This window comes from Hydra viridissima, unplaced genomic scaffold (assembly GCF_058129835.1).
Source record: "Hydra viridissima isolate aposymbiotic clone 2 unplaced genomic scaffold, HvirCarnegie_v1 scaffold_4, whole genome shotgun sequence".
Classification (NCBI taxonomy): domain Eukaryota; kingdom Metazoa; phylum Cnidaria; class Hydrozoa; order Anthoathecata; family Hydridae; genus Hydra; species Hydra viridissima.
This window is the reverse complement of record NW_028324303.1, coordinates 17813998-17834894: the sequence shown is the minus strand read 5'-3', so window position 1 is coordinate 17834894 and position 20897 is coordinate 17813998. Positions and strand designations below refer to the sequence as shown.

Sequence of the window (20897 nt, the reverse complement as noted above, 5' to 3'; positions counted from 1 at the left end):
CGCATTTATTATGAGGTAGCTGTGAGGGCTATATTGAGCAAAATATCCACTTACGAATTTGTATTTAAAAATGAACATATGAAATACTTTGAATACTTTTTTATGATTTTTATGAAGATTTCTCCATACAAAACTTTGAACTATCACTCTATGCTTACTGGTTAAAAGTTCTTGCATCGTATTACATTGTTTGAAATTTCGAAATACAAATCATGTCATTCTTCCCTATAAACTTTCAATAAGGTTCAAGTGGGGTGAACTTCCTGGAAAATGCAATACAGGTATTTTTTTTGTAAGCATTGTTTTACATTTCTCGCCGAGAATAAATCTACTTCTCAATAGAAAAACCTTCACCAAACCAAGTTCTTGGTATCTTTTGTCATTATCATGCCAATAATACTTAAACCTTAAAGAACGAGAGGAAGGGGCGAATATTTTAATACCCTAAGAGGTTTTACTTTTACATGCCACAGCTCTGCTTATCAGATTACAAAGTAAGAAAAACGCTCCTCCATGGGAAGTGCAAATGAAAAACTCGTGGTAGATATCCTAAAGTTAACTTTGGTCGTTTATCATTTAATGGCTTTTCACACTCGGTCATGCAGCTAAAAGTTCACAAAGGTATCTATATCAATAGGAATTTATAAAACCTATAATCCAAAGTTTCAACTGTTATTAGGAAGTACTGGCAGTAGAAGTGTATGTAAACTTTCTTTCAATATATAACCTTTTATTTGTAGTTTCAGAAGATGAAATGTTAGAAGAATGGTTTCAACTAAAAAAAAGAACATTCAAAAAAAAAAAATTGAAACAAAGCAGTGGACACACGTGCTTGGACCAAAGATGTCAATATATTCAAAAAAAAATTTCTAAATGTTTGTTAAACCTTCGCCATCAGTTTATGGAGCAGATAAGACTCTTAATATTTTATCAGATAGTGAAATATCTAAGGCAGAATTGCAAAGATTGCAACTTGAATCTTTAGAAGAAAGACTTTAATCATATCCTCAATGTAATTATGTTAGAATAGGTCACAAATATGTCAGAGTTTTACAAGTCAGCAAACTACGTAACTTTACTTTTAAAGTCTAGTATCATTAATATGGAAAGATTGAAACACGAATACAGATACTTTAGGTTCAGCCCTAAAGTATCGATATTCACCAAACGCAAAAACTTAGGAAAATTTATGCAAAAACTTGCGAAAGTTTTTTTGAAACGCAACTGCGCATGTTTCGTGAAAACGACTTTCACAGCTTTGAACTTACGCCAAACTTACGCAAAAGAAAGTTTGGTGAATAAGTTCCCTGCTTTACTCATTTGTTACAATACGATGATATCTAAAACTCTTCTGGGACGATAGCGAAAAATGACGAGTGTTAGTCAGTGATAGTCCGTGATGGTCATTGATGTCGAGTGATGTCGAAAGGTATCGAGTGGTGTTGAGTGGTGTTGAGTGACGTTGAGTGATGTTGAAAGATATTGAGTGATAGCAATTAATGAGCAAGTGATGACTCGGTTTTAAATTACACAGTGACTGAATTCCCTTTTCAAGATACCACTTAAGTTTTAAAAGTTCAAGCAGAAATTTGTTGATGAAGAAGTTGCTTTGAAAGAGTCTTAAAGGAATATATAAATGATATTTTACATTTAATAAATATAATTTAAAATATAATTTAAAAATAATACTTTTTTTTACAAGAATCACCCAATATTGCCTGGTAATAATTCTTTTTTGTGTTAATTCTTTACGCTATCTGAAAAAAAAAGCTTAAAAAGATGATTTATTTAATTTCTGTGACATCATTATTAAAGATTAGTTACCCATGCATCAATGAATAACTTTGAATAATGATTTGGACATAGATAATGTACCTTGTTTAACTCATAGACGAGTAAGGTGTGTTGAAAAAATTACGACTAAAGCTCTTGTGGTGGTTAATCGAGTTTCAAATTACTTTAACCATTTTTAAACGACTGTCTTTACGCAGGTGACAACATGTTCGGTGACAACATGACAGGTGACAACATGACAATATATTCGGACATCTTTTAGGTTTCCGTTCAAAAAAATTGCTTTTCTAAATAATTTTGAGAAAGTGTTTCTTCAAAATGGATTTGGTGACGTGTCGCGATTAATTAGAACTTTTTATGGTTTGATGACATTGAAAACCTTCATTTCAACATCCTTTCTAATACAAAACTTATAACCTTTCGTCTTTGTAGAGTTTTGTTTGGTGTTAATTCTTTGACGTTTTTTCTTTATGATTTAAAAGTTAACGTGAAAAAGTATCAAAACTTGATTACTCTTAATAAAAATAACTCTATTCTCCTGACCACTATTAAGGCAAAAACGGGGAAGGGAGGTCCTTTATTAGTTTCAAAATATTTAAGAGAATTAAATTTCGAGTAACAAAAAGAATTTTTAATAAATGGTAGCAAATTACCGTTGACTAAAAACTATTGAAACAAAGAGGCCGTATATAAAAATGGTCAGATTAGTGACATATACAGTAATGGCAAATGTTCAGTTTTTTTTAATAAATTTTTTTAGTTGTGTGCACTTAACGTTTTAAAGACAATTTCCTTTTTTAAAGAAACATGTATCAAGGGGATACCAAAAAATTAATAACTCATGTATAATTTACGTTCGCTTTATATTAATCTTATTAATTAAAGTTCATGTTATAAAAAATATAACAAGAATTTAGCATTACTTTTTCGTCAATTTAAAGCATGACGAAGTGTTATTATTCTGTGTCAGTAACCAGAAACATTGTTTTGAACTTATTAATGTCGAGGAAAATGGTTTTGCCTTACACTGATATGACCTATGTCAGTTGTAAATTACTAAAATAATGTTAAATAATTGGTAAATTATTTTACCCCCGCATACTTTTTATTTTAATTTTACAGATGGTTTAGTTTTTTCAATTTAAAGGATTTTTTCTAAAAGGGCATAGTTAAGGTTTCGCAACTTTAAATTGTGGAATACATCCACTACAAATTAAGTAACAGACCAACCATAACCCGTATTACGGGTTGCTTTTTGCTAGTTTAAATAGTTATCCCTCTTGTGATTTTAAACTTTTTCAAAAGCCTTCATGTAGATGGTTTTCTTTGATGTAAATAATAAGGTATATGAATCTACATTCGTATTTTTGATGTGTTAGAGACTTACTATCGCTACTAGACTTCCAACAATTAACCAATTGCTTTCAAGTTCAAGCTTTTTTATTTGCAAAGGGGCTTATATGATGAAAGAATATCTTTCTTAAATTAGCAACTTTATTTTATGAAATGTTCTTTTTAAAATATTTTCGTATGATAATTTGTGATAACCATAATGTACACTGAATTTGGTTATTTGGTTTGAAATTTTTCAGGAGCGTATTGTTGTAACTTTATGCTTCATTATTTGTTGATATAAGCACATCATGAGCAAGTCGAAAAAAATGATTATCAGTGTTGTTATTTAATGCTGACAAATTTTCAATATTTCGGACAAATTTTCAATATTTCGGACTAGATTTAGTTTTATAAAACTACCCAGCAATGAAACTGTTTTCCAATTAAGTTCCTCTCAAGAAAAAAAACTGCAAGGTGCTTTCATGAGAGGAATTTCTTTCATAGGCATTGTTTCATTCTCGCTTGTTATTTTTAGCGTGCGATAATTAGCGAAAATGAGATGGGTTTCGTGCAGAAAACAAAATGTTGTTAGGTCATGTCAAACTTTTTAAAAAAGCTATATCAGGGAGAACAGTAAGCTTTAAAACTCAAATACGACCTTACGGTTTCTTTTCGCAAAGTTTTATTTTTCTATTTAAAGATAATGTTAACTATAATTTATCTTTATTCTTATATATGACAATTTATATGTAAGCCATATAATTTTAACTAACTTTCTTTCTTTATTAAGTTATTTCAATTAACCCCCTGTGTTGTAACTTTGGTGGTTTAAACAACCAATCAAAGATAAAAGCGCGCATATTTAACCGTCATTAAAGACAAAGGGTTCATGAATGAAATTTTACAACTAAAATACCACTGAGATAGGTTTTCTTAATTAATTTGTTAAAAATTAACAGTATGCCGTCAGCAAAATATAAAGATGGAGATGTTATATATGCCAAATGGCCTGGAAGTGATCTTTATTACAAGGCATTAGTTACGAATTTTAATCCAGTTGAAAACCAATATCGCGTAAAGTTTATAAATGCAGAAAGCGAAGCTGATGAAAACATTTTTGATATTCCAACTAAATATTGTTTAGTACGTATTGTGTTTCTCTTAATTGGTATAATTATTGTTATGTTATTGTTTCCTGAAATATCTTTATAGCCCCAATTTACATAGTGATTTGTATAATAGACTCAAAGTGATTTAAAGAAAGGTTTTTATGTAATATCAGTGAAAATAATTAACTAATGAGTTTCTTCTATTTTATTTTTGAATTCTTTATAATTTTTTTATAAATGGATTAATTCATTTTCATAGAGTGAAAATTATATTCTACCAAAGTCACCTTCAAGGCGAAAGTCAACAAGTCCTAGTCGTCAAAGAAGAAGGTCAAAATCACCAGCTAGGTCCCCTTCAAGAAAAAAAGATAATAGTTTTTCAGACCAATCTCCCAAAAGAGAAAAAAAGGTTTCTGTACCAAGGTCTCGATCTCCAACTCGTTCTGTCTTGCGTTCAAAGATCATAGAATCTAGTAAAATTGCTACTGTTCAAGTTGAAAAAGTTGATAATGATGAAGTGTATTCAGATATAAGCAATAAAATTAATGCAGTTAATCCAACAATTACAGTCCCAGATCTAAAAGCTGCTAATTCCTCTAATTTGTTTGGACTTGCAGAAAGTAATGGTAGGGACACTCGATCTACAAAAAAAACACAGCATACTTTTAAGGAGGATAAACTATCATTGCAATCTAATTTCACAGATGAAATGATAGTTACTAGAAGAATAACTAGATCTTTATCTAGTCAACAAGCTGAAGAAGTGGATTTTCCTAAGCAAATCAAGGCAACAGAAACATGTCTTGAATCAAAAACTCTTTTAAATTCAGTCCAGTGTTTCTTAAAAAGTTTTGTGTCGTTAGCTGGATGTTTATTTTTACTATTTTTCCCTATTGCATTGCTCTTTTTGTTATCTTTAAGTTGTAAAGAGCAAGCAAGGTGTGGTCTAGCAAATATACTAAGCTTGAAGCTGGAGAAGATTATTGTTAATACATTTATAAATTGGAAGTCAATTACATATGTGTTTGGATGGTTTTTACTTCAAGCTCTATTTTTATCACTGCCAATTGGAAAGGTAAAATCATAATTCTTGTGAATAAAATTCTGCTGTCAGCACACACATATTAAGAGTTATTTCTTTGATGACCAATTCTTTTTAGTTTTATCAGTTTTTTAATAAGCTACAAGTGAAAGATCATTTAGTTAGGATGATGCTTAGTTCTTAGCTATTTTCAAATTATCTTATTTATCAAATTGTATTTTTCATTTTAAGCTTGCATTTGGACCTCCAGTAAGTCAAGGAAAAAACAGGGTCATATACAGATTAAATGGTAAGCTCAAAAAAGAATATGATTTTTTTAAAATTTCTCTGATTTATCTATGTATAAACAAACATAAGTCTTAATTTTACTTTAAGCGATGTTTAAAGGCTAAGCTTATGGCATTGTGTTTTTATCTGTATTACTTTTTTTTTACAGGTTTATGGGCATTAATGGCATGCAGTAGTTTATTCTTTAGTCTTTTTCTTTGGGGTAAATGGCCCTCAAAACTTATCACCATTAACTACTTGGCAACAATCTCCTCAACTTTTCTATTTTCATTATTCATGGGTTTTTTAATCTTCTGTCATACTTTTTTTGGCGTAAAATCTCAACCATCAGGTAATTTTTTAAAAAACTTTTAAGATTTTTCTGTGTTTCTCATAGGTTGATCAGTTAAGATCAAGTTGAAGTAGGGTAGAAGATTTATTTTTTATGGTGTATCTATTGTTAGAAACTTTGAGCACTTATAACTTTTGAGTCATATGCTCTTTTCAAGTGACACTTGCATTAAAATGTGTGGTAATGAAAATATGCACATTACTATCCAATTTTCATTGCACCTTGATGGTCTTACTAAAAAACAAAGTTACTAACCAATCAATTTTTTGTAGTATTTAAAAAATAACTTATAAAATTCTTACCAGAAACGATGTGATAAATTTAAAAAACATTACTGTTGATTTGTGTTTATTTTGTTATAGCTTATAGCAATGGAAGAAATTCTAATTTAGTTTCTCAAAATATTCACAGTTTCCTTAAAAAACATAATAAAAAAGTAAATATTATTGAATATTAGCTGGTCTTCCACCTCCTTTTTAGCAGGATGTTAAAATGTCTTTGATTTTTTTTCTTTTGCTTTTTATCATCTTTATTTGTTAAATCTGCTCTTGTATTTTTTTTTTTTTTTTCTCCTTTTTCTTATTTTTCTTTTCTTCATCCTCTTTTTCATACATTTCCAAATATTTGTCACTCATAAAGATTCCTTAACTAATTTTGTTGTGTTGCCTTTTTGTTTGTGCTTAATTTGTTCTGGAAATTTAATCACATCCTGAATTGAAGTTGAAAGGGTTTAAGTTGATGGTGAAGAAGTTGAAGAAACTGGAATTTCCATTTCAATATGAAATGCTGATGAAAGTATATAGAGCTGTCGCTTTATAACTATAGAAGTTAAAACATAGTCACCAGTAATTTAAGCCAAAAGATTATGCAATGGCTCTATATAATCCTGTATTTTAGAGATGTAATGAAGAATAGCTGTTGCCATATCAAATGGTACCCCAAAGGAATCTACTTGAAAAAATTGGTGCAAGAAATATTTAATCAATAGAAAAATCATTTTATTTATACTGAAACCTATACTATTACCTATAATATCTTCCCATTGAGGAATCAAAACTGTTAAAAATGATTTAGTTTTCTCAAAAATTAATCGCCATCTTATAAACTGATGTTCCTAAAGTGTTGAAAAATCTAATAGCCTTGAATCATCCTAAATTTACTTTTTTAGAAAAAGAATTTGAATCATTTAATTTTAATTATAGTTAAATCCTAAATCATAAATTTTTATTCAGAATGGTTTTAGGCATTTCTAAATGTTGTGCAAGCTAGTCAGAAGATGTCAAGTACTCTAAAGCATATTTTATAAAAATGTAAATACAGTAAGAGAATAAAAAAAAATAAAATTTCTGCAAAAAACGAATCTTTTACCCTAGTTATTTTTCAAAACATTTTTTGATAAAGCGATTTTATATGAATATAAAAAGGCTTTACAAAATTTAACCATAATAGTATTGAATGTAATTTAAAATAATAACATTAATAAGCTTATCCATAACCTGTAAACATAAAATAGCAGAATACATTTTATAAACCTTTTTACCAGCCATAAAAAGTATTTTATGGCTAGTAAAAAAGTTTATATGATGTATTTGTTTTAAGTTTTTTTATACTGGAAATGTGGTGAAATAGAAAGTGCTTTTGTCCTGAATTTGTTCTACTTTTTTTTCTGCAGGTGGCATTATCAAAGACTTTATGTTTGGTCAAGTTGTTTCACCATCCTTTTTAGGCAGATATGATCTGAAGGCTTTCATCTTTAAAGCTGGGTTGATTAGCTGGGTAATTTATAAATATTTTAAATATTGCTAATCACAGTTTGATGCTCTAAATATAAATTTTCATTTCTTTATTTGCTATTCTTTTTTAAAAAAAGTAATTCAATAAGCTTTACTGGTATATTTTATACAAAGATGGATGTGCCTTAAAAAGAAATGAAGCAAACAATAGGTTATTTTAAGCATTATTTGGCAATTGTCTTCTTGGTAAATCCAGTATATATTTTTAAAAAATTAAATGATGATAAATTGGAAAAAAGAGGAAAGCTGAAAGAAAATAATTCAATAAGTGAGCATGGGGTGTTTATTCAATAAAAAATGTCTTATCTACTGCTCTGTGATGTTTAAAACCATTGTTATTTCAGAAGATTATTTAGCTTCCATTAATATATTTTGCAACTAAAAAAATGTGTTGTATATAATAGTTGATGAACTTGACTACTATTTGATTGTTATATGCACAGAATTCAGTTACAAAAGTAATTCTGGTAATTTTCTCTGATAACTAGGCCTATTATTCCAAGAATAAATAGATTTTATATTTCCTTAAAGTTACTCTTTTAAGATTAATAGCTGATTTTTTAACATTTTTTACTTGTATAATGAAATGAATCTAATATATAAAGCCTAAAGTTTGTATGTGGGTGTTTTCTTTATACAAATTGACAGTTTTGATCCAATCCTTAACAAATTTTGCACATGGGTCTAATTTTTCCCAGGGAAGGTTTTAGGCCAGGTTTGGAGCAACCGGGACTCCATATTCAGGGTGCTTATGGTTGGAACTAAGTTCCAGCCCCATCTGACCAGTCCTTTCCTTTCCCCTGGTGAGGAGGTGACTATGGAGCTAATAATTTTATGAGTTTTTAACCAGTGAAAACCAGAAAATTGTAAGTATGTTAGCATTTTTTATGACCACTCTTTGAGGGATGTTTTTTGAAAAGTATACCGTATAAATGAACAAGCAAATTTATAAAGACAGGTTTTTGTTTGGAGAAAAGATTATTGTGATTTATCATTGTGTTTGTTGCAAAAAAGCTACATTAACACAATGTTGTTTAGTTTCCAAAAACACAACAACATAGCTACAATTGCATTTTTGTTTAATATAGTAAAGTTTAATATCTAATAGCTGGAAAATCTGGCATATAGTATATTTATAAACTTCTATTGATACTTTTGTGGTTGAACAAAATGATAGGAAGTTATATGGAGCAAGAGAATATATTGATTCAGTTTATTAACATTAATATTTATGATTAGTAAGCAATAAAACTAAAAAAATTGTTTCTAAATATAGTCTATTACTTTTTTGTGCTTGCTTTTCAGAGATTTGGTTTTAAAAAATCTTGATAAATGTATTTTTGGCTTTTATATTCTACTATCAAATGTTTGACTATTAAATAGTCTAAAAGCTTCACTTAGTATTTTATTTTCTGTATGCATTTTTTCAAAATGTAAAGCTATCAGTATTTTGAGAGTATTTTTCAGAACTACCAGAGTTTTTCAACAAAACTGTTATTAAACTTTTGTTTGTTTGTTTTATTGTTGTGTAAAACTTAATACAAAACAACACAATACATTTTTATTTTCATACAAACTTGTTTTACAATTTTTATTTAGTTCTGGAGAAGTTTCTGTGTTTTCTTCATTTTCCTCATTTTCCTTCATTACAATATCTATCATCTGATTGAATTTCCACTTTCTGAGATGAATTTTTCCACAATTTTGAATAGTGATAATTTTTGCATCAGAAGCTATTAAGAAAAGAATGACAAGTATTTCAATTAGTTTACATTGTGAAATTGAATAAAATGTTTATGCTAAGCTACAATTACTGAGTTTGATTTAGTATTAATGTTGTCAAAAAATACCTGTAATTTTTAAAAAAAGAAACCAAAAAATTTCCAATTTATTTAATTTTTGTTTTGGCATTTTTAAAATGTAATACCAGTCAGTTTGAAGCAATCTTTCTTGATGACCTGTTGAAAAAGGTCTGACTGATAAGATTGAGAACATTTTTTTTTTAAACTACATTAGGAAGGTTTGATAACGCTTTGATCAACTTTACATATCCCTTGAGTAATCTATTAATCATGAAAATGAAATAAAGGAATTACTTCAAATTTATATTTTATGTTATACAATATGTGAATCCTAAAAAATGAATGAATCGTTTATATTTTTTCTCATATTTTTTCATTTCTATACTTTTTACTAAAAATTAGCATGTGTATTTGGGCACCAGTGTAGCAGCTGTTATTTGATTGGAGTTGTACTGTCTTTAACACTATTTTTCCATTAAATTTTACAATCACTAGTAATCATCACAAAATAATGAGTATTTAAGAATTTTTCAATTTATTGAATCTTACCCTAATATTCAAAACCAATTTTTCCTTCTTTAAATAGTATTTAAAGAAGGAAAAATTGGTTTTGAATATTAGGGTAAGATTGAATAAAAAATAATTTAAATAGTAAATAATAATGCCACTAAATATTCCTAAAATTGTTTATTAATTCATGTGAAAATGGCACATCATAAAGGAATGTGAAATTAAATGTCAAGATGCAGTTATAGTAGAATATGAAGCTAGTTGTGATCTTCATCCAAGTGTAATTAAGCTGTTAAAGGGTCAATAACCAGTCTTAAAGATAATTTTTGATTTTGTGATTTTTTTTTTGTTGAATCATGAAGGTTTTAATAAGATAAGTAAATTTTAGCAATTAAGTTTATGATTGCTAAAGGAAAAATATTTAGCATGATATTAGATGAGTATTTTGCACTAAGAGTTTGACAATTTATTGGATATAACTCACACAATGGAAAAGATAAGCAAATATTTAATAAAGGCCTAGTTTTTAGATTTAGTCTAGTTGAAAAAATGTTAACGCAAAAATATATGAATCATTTATGTTTATTTGGTTTCCAAAGAGATTTAATTGGATCAAACCCAAGTTGGTTCAGCTAAACAAAAAATTTAAGATAACTTTGATTGTTAATGAACAGTTTTATAAAAGCCAAGCAATACAATTGGCAATTTGTGATACCCCTGTTCAAAAAGTTCTCTGATTCACATCTTCAATCAATTTTGAAGGAATTAGTGATTTGGAAATATTGCACAAAGAAAATGATATTAATTTCCATTAAGTTTATTCGGAATCCAATAGTTTGCAATCACATTGTAATCAAATTTCATTAAGGAATTCAACTCGGAAATTGAATTGTATCATGACTTCAAATACAGAACTATAACATCCTGGCTTTAAACATGGAACTCAATTCCTATAATGATTGCTCCCCTCATTAAAACTAATTGTTCTCTTTTTGAAACCTTTTGCAAGCTCAATTCATTTCATATGATAAATCAATTGGGTATCCAAGTTTTACAAATGTTTCAAAGTGTTTTAGCTCTTCTAAAACTTGCATCAGAAATATTAAGTTATGATGATTCAATTCTCTTAACAGCAGAAAAAGTAATTGAATTTTATGTTGAGTTAGCTTTTGGACTTAGACAGTTCTATTAGTTATAAGTTACATGAAAATATAAAGAAAATAACTCATGAGGTTGTAAATAACTTGAAGGATAAGCAAATGTTTGGTGCCAAACTAGAAAGACATCTATTTTGTGATCATGTAAATGAAGATTTGTAATCAAGATTCAAGTCAAATATGAATGTGTCTCTTCAGGTTGAGTTACACAAAGTATTTCAAAAAACACTCATCTAATTTAACAGCAGATGAAACTGCAGTGTAATTTATATAAAAAACTGGAAAAAAGATTGATAATTTGCACAATTTATGTAATGCTTTTCTAAGCATTAAACGTAATTGACAGTTTTTGTTCAAGTTTTTTTCTACTTGCACGAACTATCTAATAAGTCAATAAACTTTCTGGTTTTCCTTAAATTGTTTTACAAAAAAAAAAAGTGTAAATATTGAACATGTTTAAATTAAGAATAGAATAAGTAAAAAGTAGTTATTAAATTTAAAAAAAAAATATTTAAAAATGTTGTTAACATATTTTTGTAAAAATATAAATGAAAAATGGTTGTTATTGAAAACAAGTGAGTGTTGTATAGAATGCAGATATATTCTTTCACAATATTTAGTTTCTTCAAAACCTGCTGCTGCGTATTTGCAGAAGGCAAGTCTGATAGTGTCTGATTATTTCTTGAGTTTTTTTTTTTTTTTTTATAGGTTTGAAATTAAGTATTTTATTGTTTTTAGGCTATCATTGATTTTTGGTATTTTGCAAAACAGTGGGAAAGCAAAAGGCTATCTAACACTTCTTTATTGATGGTTTTGACAATGCAGCTTGTTTATGTGCTTGATGCTATGATATTTGAAGTATTATAATGTTGCTGTTTAATAACTATCTATATACTAGAGTAGAGTACTTCAAGATCTTTAGTTTTATATTTTCTAATGTAAAGAAATAAAGAAAAATTAAACTAACCTTTAATGTCAGTTTCAGATATTATTATTATTTTTTATCTTGACTTTAAATAGGCAGTGGTTGTATGTTGCAAATAGTTTTTTGATCATTTTAATGAAGTTTATATATTAAAATATGTTTTTCTTTTTTGAATAGTTATTATGCAACCTTTTGAAGTTCTCTAAAATAAACCTCGATCGTTTCAAATTTATATAAAGCCTTTTAACAAATTTGATGTAATTTTTCCTTTTTTTTTTTAATTCCAGGAATCATTTTATTACAGCGCATCTTTAAGTCAAGAAAAATGTGGCTTGTTAGATTCTCTATTGTTCTTTGTCATTTACCCATTTTTTAACTCAACTCAGTTGCGGTATCTGTCATTATTCCCAATTTCATTGTCCTGGTATTGCTATATACCAATTGTGGTTGTATTTGGTATGTTATTTTTATGTTTTGTTGAAATTTCTTTAAGTTAAAACTTGATGCTTGAGTGAAACTAACAGTTTTGTGACTTTTTTTGTCTCAATTTTAAAAAAAGAAAAGTTTTGGTATTTTATATGTAGTAAAAATTAAAAACTAAAAAGATTCAGATAATAAAAAATAATAATAATATTTTTCAAATTTTTTAAACTTATTTTAGTAATACATTTTTACATAATACAATATATCTGCAGTTTCTATTTTTTGTTGTATCTTTTTATTGTTAATGAGTTCATATATTTAAAAAGTCTTTCAACTACAGTACAATAGGTGCACCTATGTTGAAGGTGTATGAGGTCAGAAAAAAGTAACCATCCAAACAAGGAAATAAACATGGATTGCTGCATTATGTCAGAATGTAAAAATGTCAGAATGAAAATTTGTATGCTTAGTGTGGTCAAATATCAGTATGGAAAAATGACATAGTGAAAAATGAAAAAATTTAGAAAGTACTACCACTGCCATTCATTCTGATTTTATTAAAATTCGGAATGGATGGTGGTGGTGGGACTAATTTTGCCTGAACATAGTAATTTAAGTGATGAAATCAAAAGAAGTCCAACTGTCATCCATGATAGTTAAATTCTCTGGACTCTGAGCTGAGATAGTCTATACTTGCAATAGATGATTAAGAAGCTTTGTGAGAATGTTGAAGCTTATTTATAAGTCACCATTTTTCATTTGGATTTCTTTGTCTGTGAAGACCTGAAACTAGTCAGAATATTGTTGGCATCCTAAATCATTTTGTTAAGTATTTGTGTGCTTTGTGTAAAGGACGTCAATGATTCTATACAACATTTACACTCTTGGCAAGATAAAGTATTAAATGAAAGCACAGAAAAACTCAGAATTAGGGCTAAGCAAACCTAAAAAGCAGTCATTAAGTATAACAGTGTATGTGTGAATTATTATTTCAAGACAGCTTATTTGTGGTGAAATATATTTCTGGTTTGAAAAAGTTTAAAAGTAACTTTATAGCATATTTGTCAAGTACTATTACACCAGTTCAAACTCAATTTTCTTGCTTGGATTTTGGATTAAAACCTTTGAAATTGTATCTTTGTATTGTAATTGGGCAATATCCCCCTGGGGCACTTTTGATAGGCTTTTTTTTATCTAATATACCTTTAACTTAGGTATATTAGCTGTTTAAAAAATTTCTTAAATATAATTTGTATATATAAAAATCAAATGAACAGATTAACAGCAATCTTCTTTTAAAATTTTGAAATTTTAGTCCATGCTCTTTCAAAATAAAAAATAATCATTCAATGTTTTTTTTTTTTAATCCTTTTTTCTTTAACCGGCAGATTTTTTTGCATAGTTTTAGTTTCACATAAGTGTATTTGTTTTTATTAGCTTTTGGTTATTACATATATCGTATTTCTAACCTTCAAAAGTTTCATTTTTACAAAGACCCACAAAGTGCAAAGATTTCAGGTAATTTTGATATTAGGTTCATTTTGTGTAGGCTTGCTGACAAGTTTATCAATATTGGTCTAATGTCAATAATTATGCTTTTAAAAGCAAAATGATGTTTCTCTGTTCTTCTTCAGTTGGTTATTTGTTAAACATTTTTCTCTTTTAAGTTTCAATCAATCGCTAAGTCATGATAAAACATTAACTTTGCTACATAAAGTTTGGTGTTATGAAAAATTCATTTTCTAATGTCACTATGTTAAAAAGCAGCATGAAAAAAGTTTGTTTCAAAAATTTTAACGGAATTTTAAAAAAATCAAAAAGTTCAGTTCTTTATGAAAACATTGTAAAGCACTTGGAAGATGTTTAAAGTTTGCCAGAGAAAAAAATGCAGTTTCTGTTGAAGTAATCTGAAAAATATATTTCTTTCTGTAAAGTCTCCTACAATATGAGTAATTAACACAAAAAACTTTTGATGAAAATTTCTGACTTCCTTAATAAAGTGGAACTTAATTGAAAATCTTTTTGTATCAATATAAATACTATCATTTCAAATGCATGTTGATCATTTAAAGCGCAAAAATATAGGTTTGTTAAAAGAAAATTTATTTTATAAACTGAATTCTTATTAGACTTTGATATTGTGACTTATTTATTTTGATATGGTGTAATTCTTGACATTTTCAAGACTTTAACATACAAACAGGGAAGAAATATCTCACTATATCGTATTACCATTATTTTACCCACAATATATCATAGCTTGTGTTAAGTTAAAAGATTTGAAACCTAAAAAAAACATCTTTATCAAAAACAGAAACTTATCAGTTTCTAATCTAAATCAATATTTTTAGAATTACTTCTTATTAATATTACATTTCTTTGTATTACAGTGTATTACTATTATATTAGACTTTTTAAGTTTGATGAGCAGAAATGTTTTTTTTCTACAACTATATTCAACTTAGATATCTTTCTACTCGTTGTTGTTAATTTCCTTGTTTTTCACTTCAAGGAATCTTCTTCTTTGGTCATATATTTTTTAAAATGTATTTTGTTAAGGTATAAACTGTGTAAGTACAGGAGCTGCGGAAGATTTGTTGGCTGATGGATGGTGGGGTAGTATGCGTTATCCCAACTACTTGGGGGATTTTCTTGTGTGTATCGCTTTTTCAGCACCTTGTGGTGAGGTTTTTTTTATATCTACAAATCGTACAGTCTTGTAAGAATTAATTAATTACTTATATATATGTATACGTATTTATGTGTGTGTGTATATATATATAGTAATTATTTTGGATATTATCCAGGTTTCAATCATTTTCTTCCTTGGGTGTGGCCGACCTGCTTGCTATTCATCTTTATTTATTCAGCGATAAAGGAAGACGCAAAAGGCTTGGCAAAGTACGGTTCTGCATGGAAACAGTACTGCGAACAGGTAAAGTATAGGATATTTCCATACATCTGGTAAAAGAATCGGCTCACATATGAAGTTGTTGAGGACTTGAAGATTTTGGCAACTGTAGTTAGCTTTTTTAACTGAGAAAAAGAAGTTTAACAAAGATATTTTAAATCATAGATTTTTGTTAGTTTTTAACTTGTAAAAATGTTTATGGGGTATGTTGAATTTTTATTGGTCATTATTTGCTTTCCAGTAAAGTGTCATAATTGGGTACGATTCTACATAGGATCTTAATGTACATTTTTATTGTTAGAAGATAACTATTTATGGATATTTTAACTACGTAGATTTCCGTTTTCAATATTTACGTGTTTCTCTTACTCTTGTTTAAGTGCCATGTGGTTCGTTGAACTAAAAACTTTTAGTTCAGACTAAAAGTGTGAATTTTTAATTTATAAAAAATTGTTTTTATAAATTACAAATTCACGGCTTAAAAAATCTTTTTTTGAAATTTAAACATCTGTAATTTAAAAGGCGACAAAGTTTTCTGACTTTTTTAAAAGGAATATCTAAGTAAAGGTTTAGGAACATCAAATTTTCAGTGGTTTAGATCACAACATAGATCTAATAAACTTGAAATATTTTTCTAACTCAAAAAACAGAACATTTCTTGATAGTATTTACAGTTTCCCACTTTTTTTTTTTTTTGCCCTCTTGCAAGATTGTACAAAGAAGGGGTTATTCAGATTGTCATGGAATCCATGTTAAAAGCCAAAAAAAAAAAAAAAACAACTAGAATTACTGTCAATCTGGTGCCAAAATTTCACTTAAAGAGATCTGGCTTGCTAAGTATGGTTATCATTAGGCTTGTCAAAAAGTATTCGGAAGAAAACAACTCATAAAGTTTACACATATCCAAATAGAAAAGACTTTATTAATCAAAGCAATTACCTTCATAATCAATGACCTATCTACTCTTCAAAAAATCAATCGCTCTATCCTTATTTGCCTCTTCTGGGAAGTGAGGAGTCCGTCAAACTCAAGAACATATGAATAGCTCTGAATAAATAATCTGTAAGAAATTTTTAATCTGAAGCAGAACTTCCCATTCCAGGTCTATCAGCTCCTTTTTGGTCTTCCTTACCACGTGTGGAATGGCATTAGTTTGGAGCAGAGGACTTTCCTTTAAATTGAAAGCTAAGAGTTTAGATTTTAGTAGAGATTAGTACAGTATAACACAGTAAATTGAAAGCTAAGAGTTTAGATTTTAGTAGAGATTAGTACAGTATAACACAGTAAATGTTAACAATAATTGTTTGCTCGCTATCATTACCTCACAATGAACAAAGTACACAAAAGACGTCTGCGCAGATGAGGGTCAGTTTTAAACAACTTCTTGGATGGCTAATCTGAATCCAGCAAGTGTACATTCGCAATTGGTTGTCCCAAAGGAATCTTTCTCAACTGAGGTGAGGATGCGACCAAAAAACGGATCTTCCTTGTATCTTGAGAGCAGCAATGTCCATCTCGTGTCTCGCTGAATTTGTTCCTCTTCGGCAATTTGTGTGGATTCCATTTGTGCAGCTTTCTCAGTTTTCCTATTGCATGTAAACTGATGGCGTGGTGTTTCGAGACTCACGAATAAAATTCCCTCATTACCTCCTTGAACATACCCATCATTTAAGACTGGTTACTCACGATTCGTGAGCACTCTAGTTTTCTTGCTAAGTTGTCTAATACCTAATGGTATTAAATCAGTTAATTATATTAACGCAGTTTTACTTAGGTTACTATATTTTATTTTTGTTTGAAGAAGTTATTATTACATTACTAACAAATATTATCATTATTTTTATCATTTTTTATTGCTAATAAAAAATATAGCATAGAATAACCAAGAACTGAAAAGGTGTGCTCCATTTATTTTATTCAATAATTTTATTTTAGAAAGTACAATTCAAGCAAGAAAACGTATTGATAAGACTTTAGATGAGTTTTAGGTAACAAAAATCCATTTTAATAAAACCTTGTTACTATTATCATTATTAAAATTAAAGGTTCCTTTTAAAAAATAAAAGAGAAGAAGTTGTTGCGGTTGGGTGAATTGTTATTAAAGCGTGGCACAAAACGTCCAGGGTTGTCGTTTTTTGAAAGAATCTAATTGAAGAAATTTTTCCTTTAGTTCAGTATATTGTGAGGGAGTTGAATTAGATTAAAAACAATGATCGGAAAAGACGCACACAAGATCATACGTCCACTCTTCATATAAATAAATGATATAGCAAAAAGAATTAAGTTAAAAACAACAACTGAAAAAAGACGTACACACAGAGACTTATTCAACCAGCCATATCAATAAACGATAAAGCGGAAAGTAAAAAAGTTAAAAAAATCAACTGGAAAAAGACGTAAACACGAAGACTCGTAAACGATAAAGCGATAAGAAGAAAAGTTAAAAACAACGACCGGGAGAAGACTTACACATTTGATGATTCATCAATCTATCACGTAAGTAAACGATAAAACGAAAAAATGAAAAGATAAACACAACTGGGAAAAGACGTAAACACGAAGACTCATCAACCTGCCATATAAATAAATGAAAAGGTATCGCAACCGGAAAAACAAACAAAAACTGTAAAATCTCAAAAAAAAAAAAAAAATGTTTTACGGTTCGGACAAAGTTTTAAAAAGGAGGAGGAAGACGTAGTTTTAAAGAGAAGTAAATTTTTCAGTTTTTAAGAATTCTAAAACGAGAGAACTTTTGTAATTGAAAAGTAATTTGATGAACAGGCAGTTTTGAAAATCGATGAACAGGCAGTTTTATAAGTGAAAAAAAAAGAGAAAAAGAAGAAGATATTGTTGATTATCAGAAGAAGTAAAAAAATAAAATAAAATTCAGAAATAATATTGATTAAAGAGTAACCAGAGGTTTCAAATAAAAAAAGATAAATTCGTATAGAAAAAGAAGAACAAAAAGAGGAGTAATAGATAAAAACAAAAGTAAAAAGATAAAGAAAAGTAAGAGAATATTATTTGTATTTTAAAAACGTAATGTAAGAGTGCTAACCATGACACACTTATAAAACGTTTATTGAGTTTTATTACATAACAGAATATACTGAGGACAGCAAGCACAACCTTTACCCTTTAACAATTAAACCTTGCCCATTTCTAACCAAACTATTCCCAAACCTCGCCCTTTCCTAACCAAGTTGTTCCCACGCCATTAACCTCGATTCTAACCTCCATATAACCCTTCCACACAAATTTAGAGCCCAAACTTCCCTATATGCCTAAATCCTAAACTTTACTACATAACACCAACAAAAATTAAATCATTTTATATTTATTGAAAAAAACGCCACCCTCACAACATTTATTAATTTGGCAATCAATTTGTGTTTTTTATGAATCTAAAATAAAATATTTTGGAGTTCTATTTGGAGTTTTTTTTTGCAAGGATAAATGCAAGGAATCTAAAGCAATTGATCGCTGTAAACCAAACAACTATTATGCATTCTTCACTATAAATGCAGTCTTGAAAGACCTGAGTATGCTATCTTCAGCAACAATGATTGATCCCAATAAATGACTGCTTCTTGGTATCGATTAGTAATGCCCCGTGCTTCTTCAATGTGATTGATTCTTCAATGACTGCATTGTTTTTTCGTATGGATGAAATATTTCTTACAATTTCTTGAAATCATTGTACATCTGATTGATAAACTAGTAAACTGCTCATTCATACGAAATGAATCTGTATACCTTCTCGTAGAGAAGAACTTCAGTGAAGTAGTGCTCGCAATCGCAGGATTGCAACCACTATTTTACAAACTGTTAAAAAAGATCCAGATATATATATGTAACACAATTTGTTAGTAGTTAATCAGATCAGACATGGTTACTTAAATAATATTTGTAAATGAAATATTTATTAAAACTATTAAAACATTTTATAACTTAGCATCCTTGAACCTCTTCTCTTTCTTTAATTTAAAAACGAGAATGCAAAAAATGTCTCTATTGCAAGCCTTCCTTGTTTTACCTGATTTGTTTTTTATTTCTCTCTGAAGCATTGTCAGGTCTTCTACCTCAGGCAACTGAAAAAATTCAGCTATGATATATCTTTACCTGTTAAAATATAAACATAGATACTTGCATCAGAATTAAATGATTAAATATTCTGTTTAAATGGTTAATATACAGATAAATGTTTATCAATAATAAAAATCGGTGAAGCAAATCGGTGAAGCAGATCGGTGAAGCAGATCTTTTTTCCAAGAAAAACTTCTCTTCACATGTTGTAAAGAAAATTATAAGTATAGTTATTTTCAAATAAAAATATTTGTGATTCTAAAGTTTATTTTCCAAGTTGTTTTGAAGAAAAGTTCAATTGAATATATTTTTATCCAGCGAGTTACATTTCAGTTCAGGATTTATCAACAATTACAAAACCTTTATATTATATTTTTTTATTTCTACTTATATTTGCTTTTTTCAATTTATCTTGTCGAGGTATTCACCGTTTTTCTTCATCTAAAAGATTTTTGTATTTTTTTAACAACGCGCCATTTTTCTGTTAAGGTTGGAATTTAAGCTTTCCAATTAATTAAAATTCTGCTTTACTCACTCAAATTCTGTGTCACACATATCAAGCTAACCACCTTCTTTAAAAGTTTTAACTCATGAAAAATGTTCGTCATAGGTTAGTCAGTTTAAATTTTACGATAACGAAATAGAGCATCACGTTTCACGAACTGTGAGCACCCTAGTTTTTTTGCTAACTAAGAGCTGGTGTGAAATGATTTGGATGGATTTCAGCATGTTAACTCAATGCAGGATGGTGAATCTAAACGTGGCTGCCTGCTGAAAATTCCACAGACTTTGATTCCAACTGCGAACTTCGCAAGCCAGCCTTAAACGATGGGTATGTTTATAGAACATATCAGGGTATACTGTCATTATCGTTTGAACTGCCTCACTTTTGCACAGTACTTTATCGAACTGATGATATTAGCAATCGCAAATATATATGGTCTTCATACTTCTTATTCGACTAATGCCAAAAAGTTGCGTTGTCTTTCCTGAAAGCTTTGTAAAGAAATTCTTTAAAAATAGTTGCTGTTGATGCATATAAGCATAACTAAGAAATGAGTATAGAACCATTTTTGCTTAAGCATTCAGTAAAAGTTGGATAAAATTACGGTGACTGATTCTGAATACTTTTTGACAGCCTACAATTTTACGCATTTCAAAGCTCGTGTGAACATATCTCCTAATTTTTGGAGGGCCTTATTGGCTATTTTCTTTTTAAGATGGGTGCAATGTTAAAGAACCCAATTTTTTTACCACTTTAAATCATGTTGCATTAAGATGTAGCGCAATCTTTCCTTTAACATGGTGGTTTGACAGATTTTTCTTACAATTGCTTGAGTAGATTCATAGCGATTACTACTGATCTATCAATCATATTCTTACTCGAGTGA

At 28.7% G+C, this 20897-nt stretch overlaps 1 protein-coding gene and 1 long non-coding RNA gene across 2 annotated transcripts; one reads left to right on the top strand and one right to left on the bottom strand.

Moving 5' to 3' along the window:
• The first annotated feature begins 3983 nt into the window (after positions 1–3983).
• LOC149890226 (delta(14)-sterol reductase TM7SF2-like) lies at positions 3984–15747 on the top strand. Its single transcript, XM_090084039.1, has 10 exons — positions 3984–4272; positions 4498–5313; positions 5512–5569; positions 5717–5899; positions 7572–7675; positions 11900–12019; positions 12374–12542; positions 13947–14027; positions 15069–15191; positions 15317–15747. The coding sequence occupies exons 1-10, from the start codon at positions 4090–4092 to the stop codon at positions 15475–15477; spliced, it is 1998 nt and encodes a 665-aa protein (XP_089940165.1). The 5' UTR covers positions 3984–4089; the 3' UTR covers positions 15478–15747.
• On the bottom strand, positions 9239–19526 carry LOC149890225 (uncharacterized). Its single transcript, XR_016451503.1, has 3 exons — positions 16742–19526; positions 16360–16591; positions 9239–9425 (listed from the first exon to the last, which is right to left on the bottom strand). It is a non-coding gene; the product is annotated as an uncharacterized LOC149890225 (long non-coding RNA).
• Between the last annotated feature and the right edge of the window lie 1371 nt (positions 19527–20897).

What these genes read in the sequence shown, in the direction of transcription:
- LOC149890226 (XM_090084039.1), top strand. Translation starts at nt 4,090, where the DNA reads ATGCCGTCAGCAAAATATAAAGATGGAGATGTTATATATGCCAAATGG. An exon ending in GGTCATATACAGATTAAATG is followed by an intron (nt 5,570 to 5,716) that starts GTAAGCTCAAAA and finishes TTTTTTTTACAG; the next exon opens with GTTTATGGGCATTAATGGCA. An exon ending in ACAAAGTGCAAAGATTTCAG is followed by an intron (nt 14,028 to 15,068) that starts GTAATTTTGATA and finishes TATTTTGTTAAG; the next exon opens with GTATAAACTGTGTAAGTACA.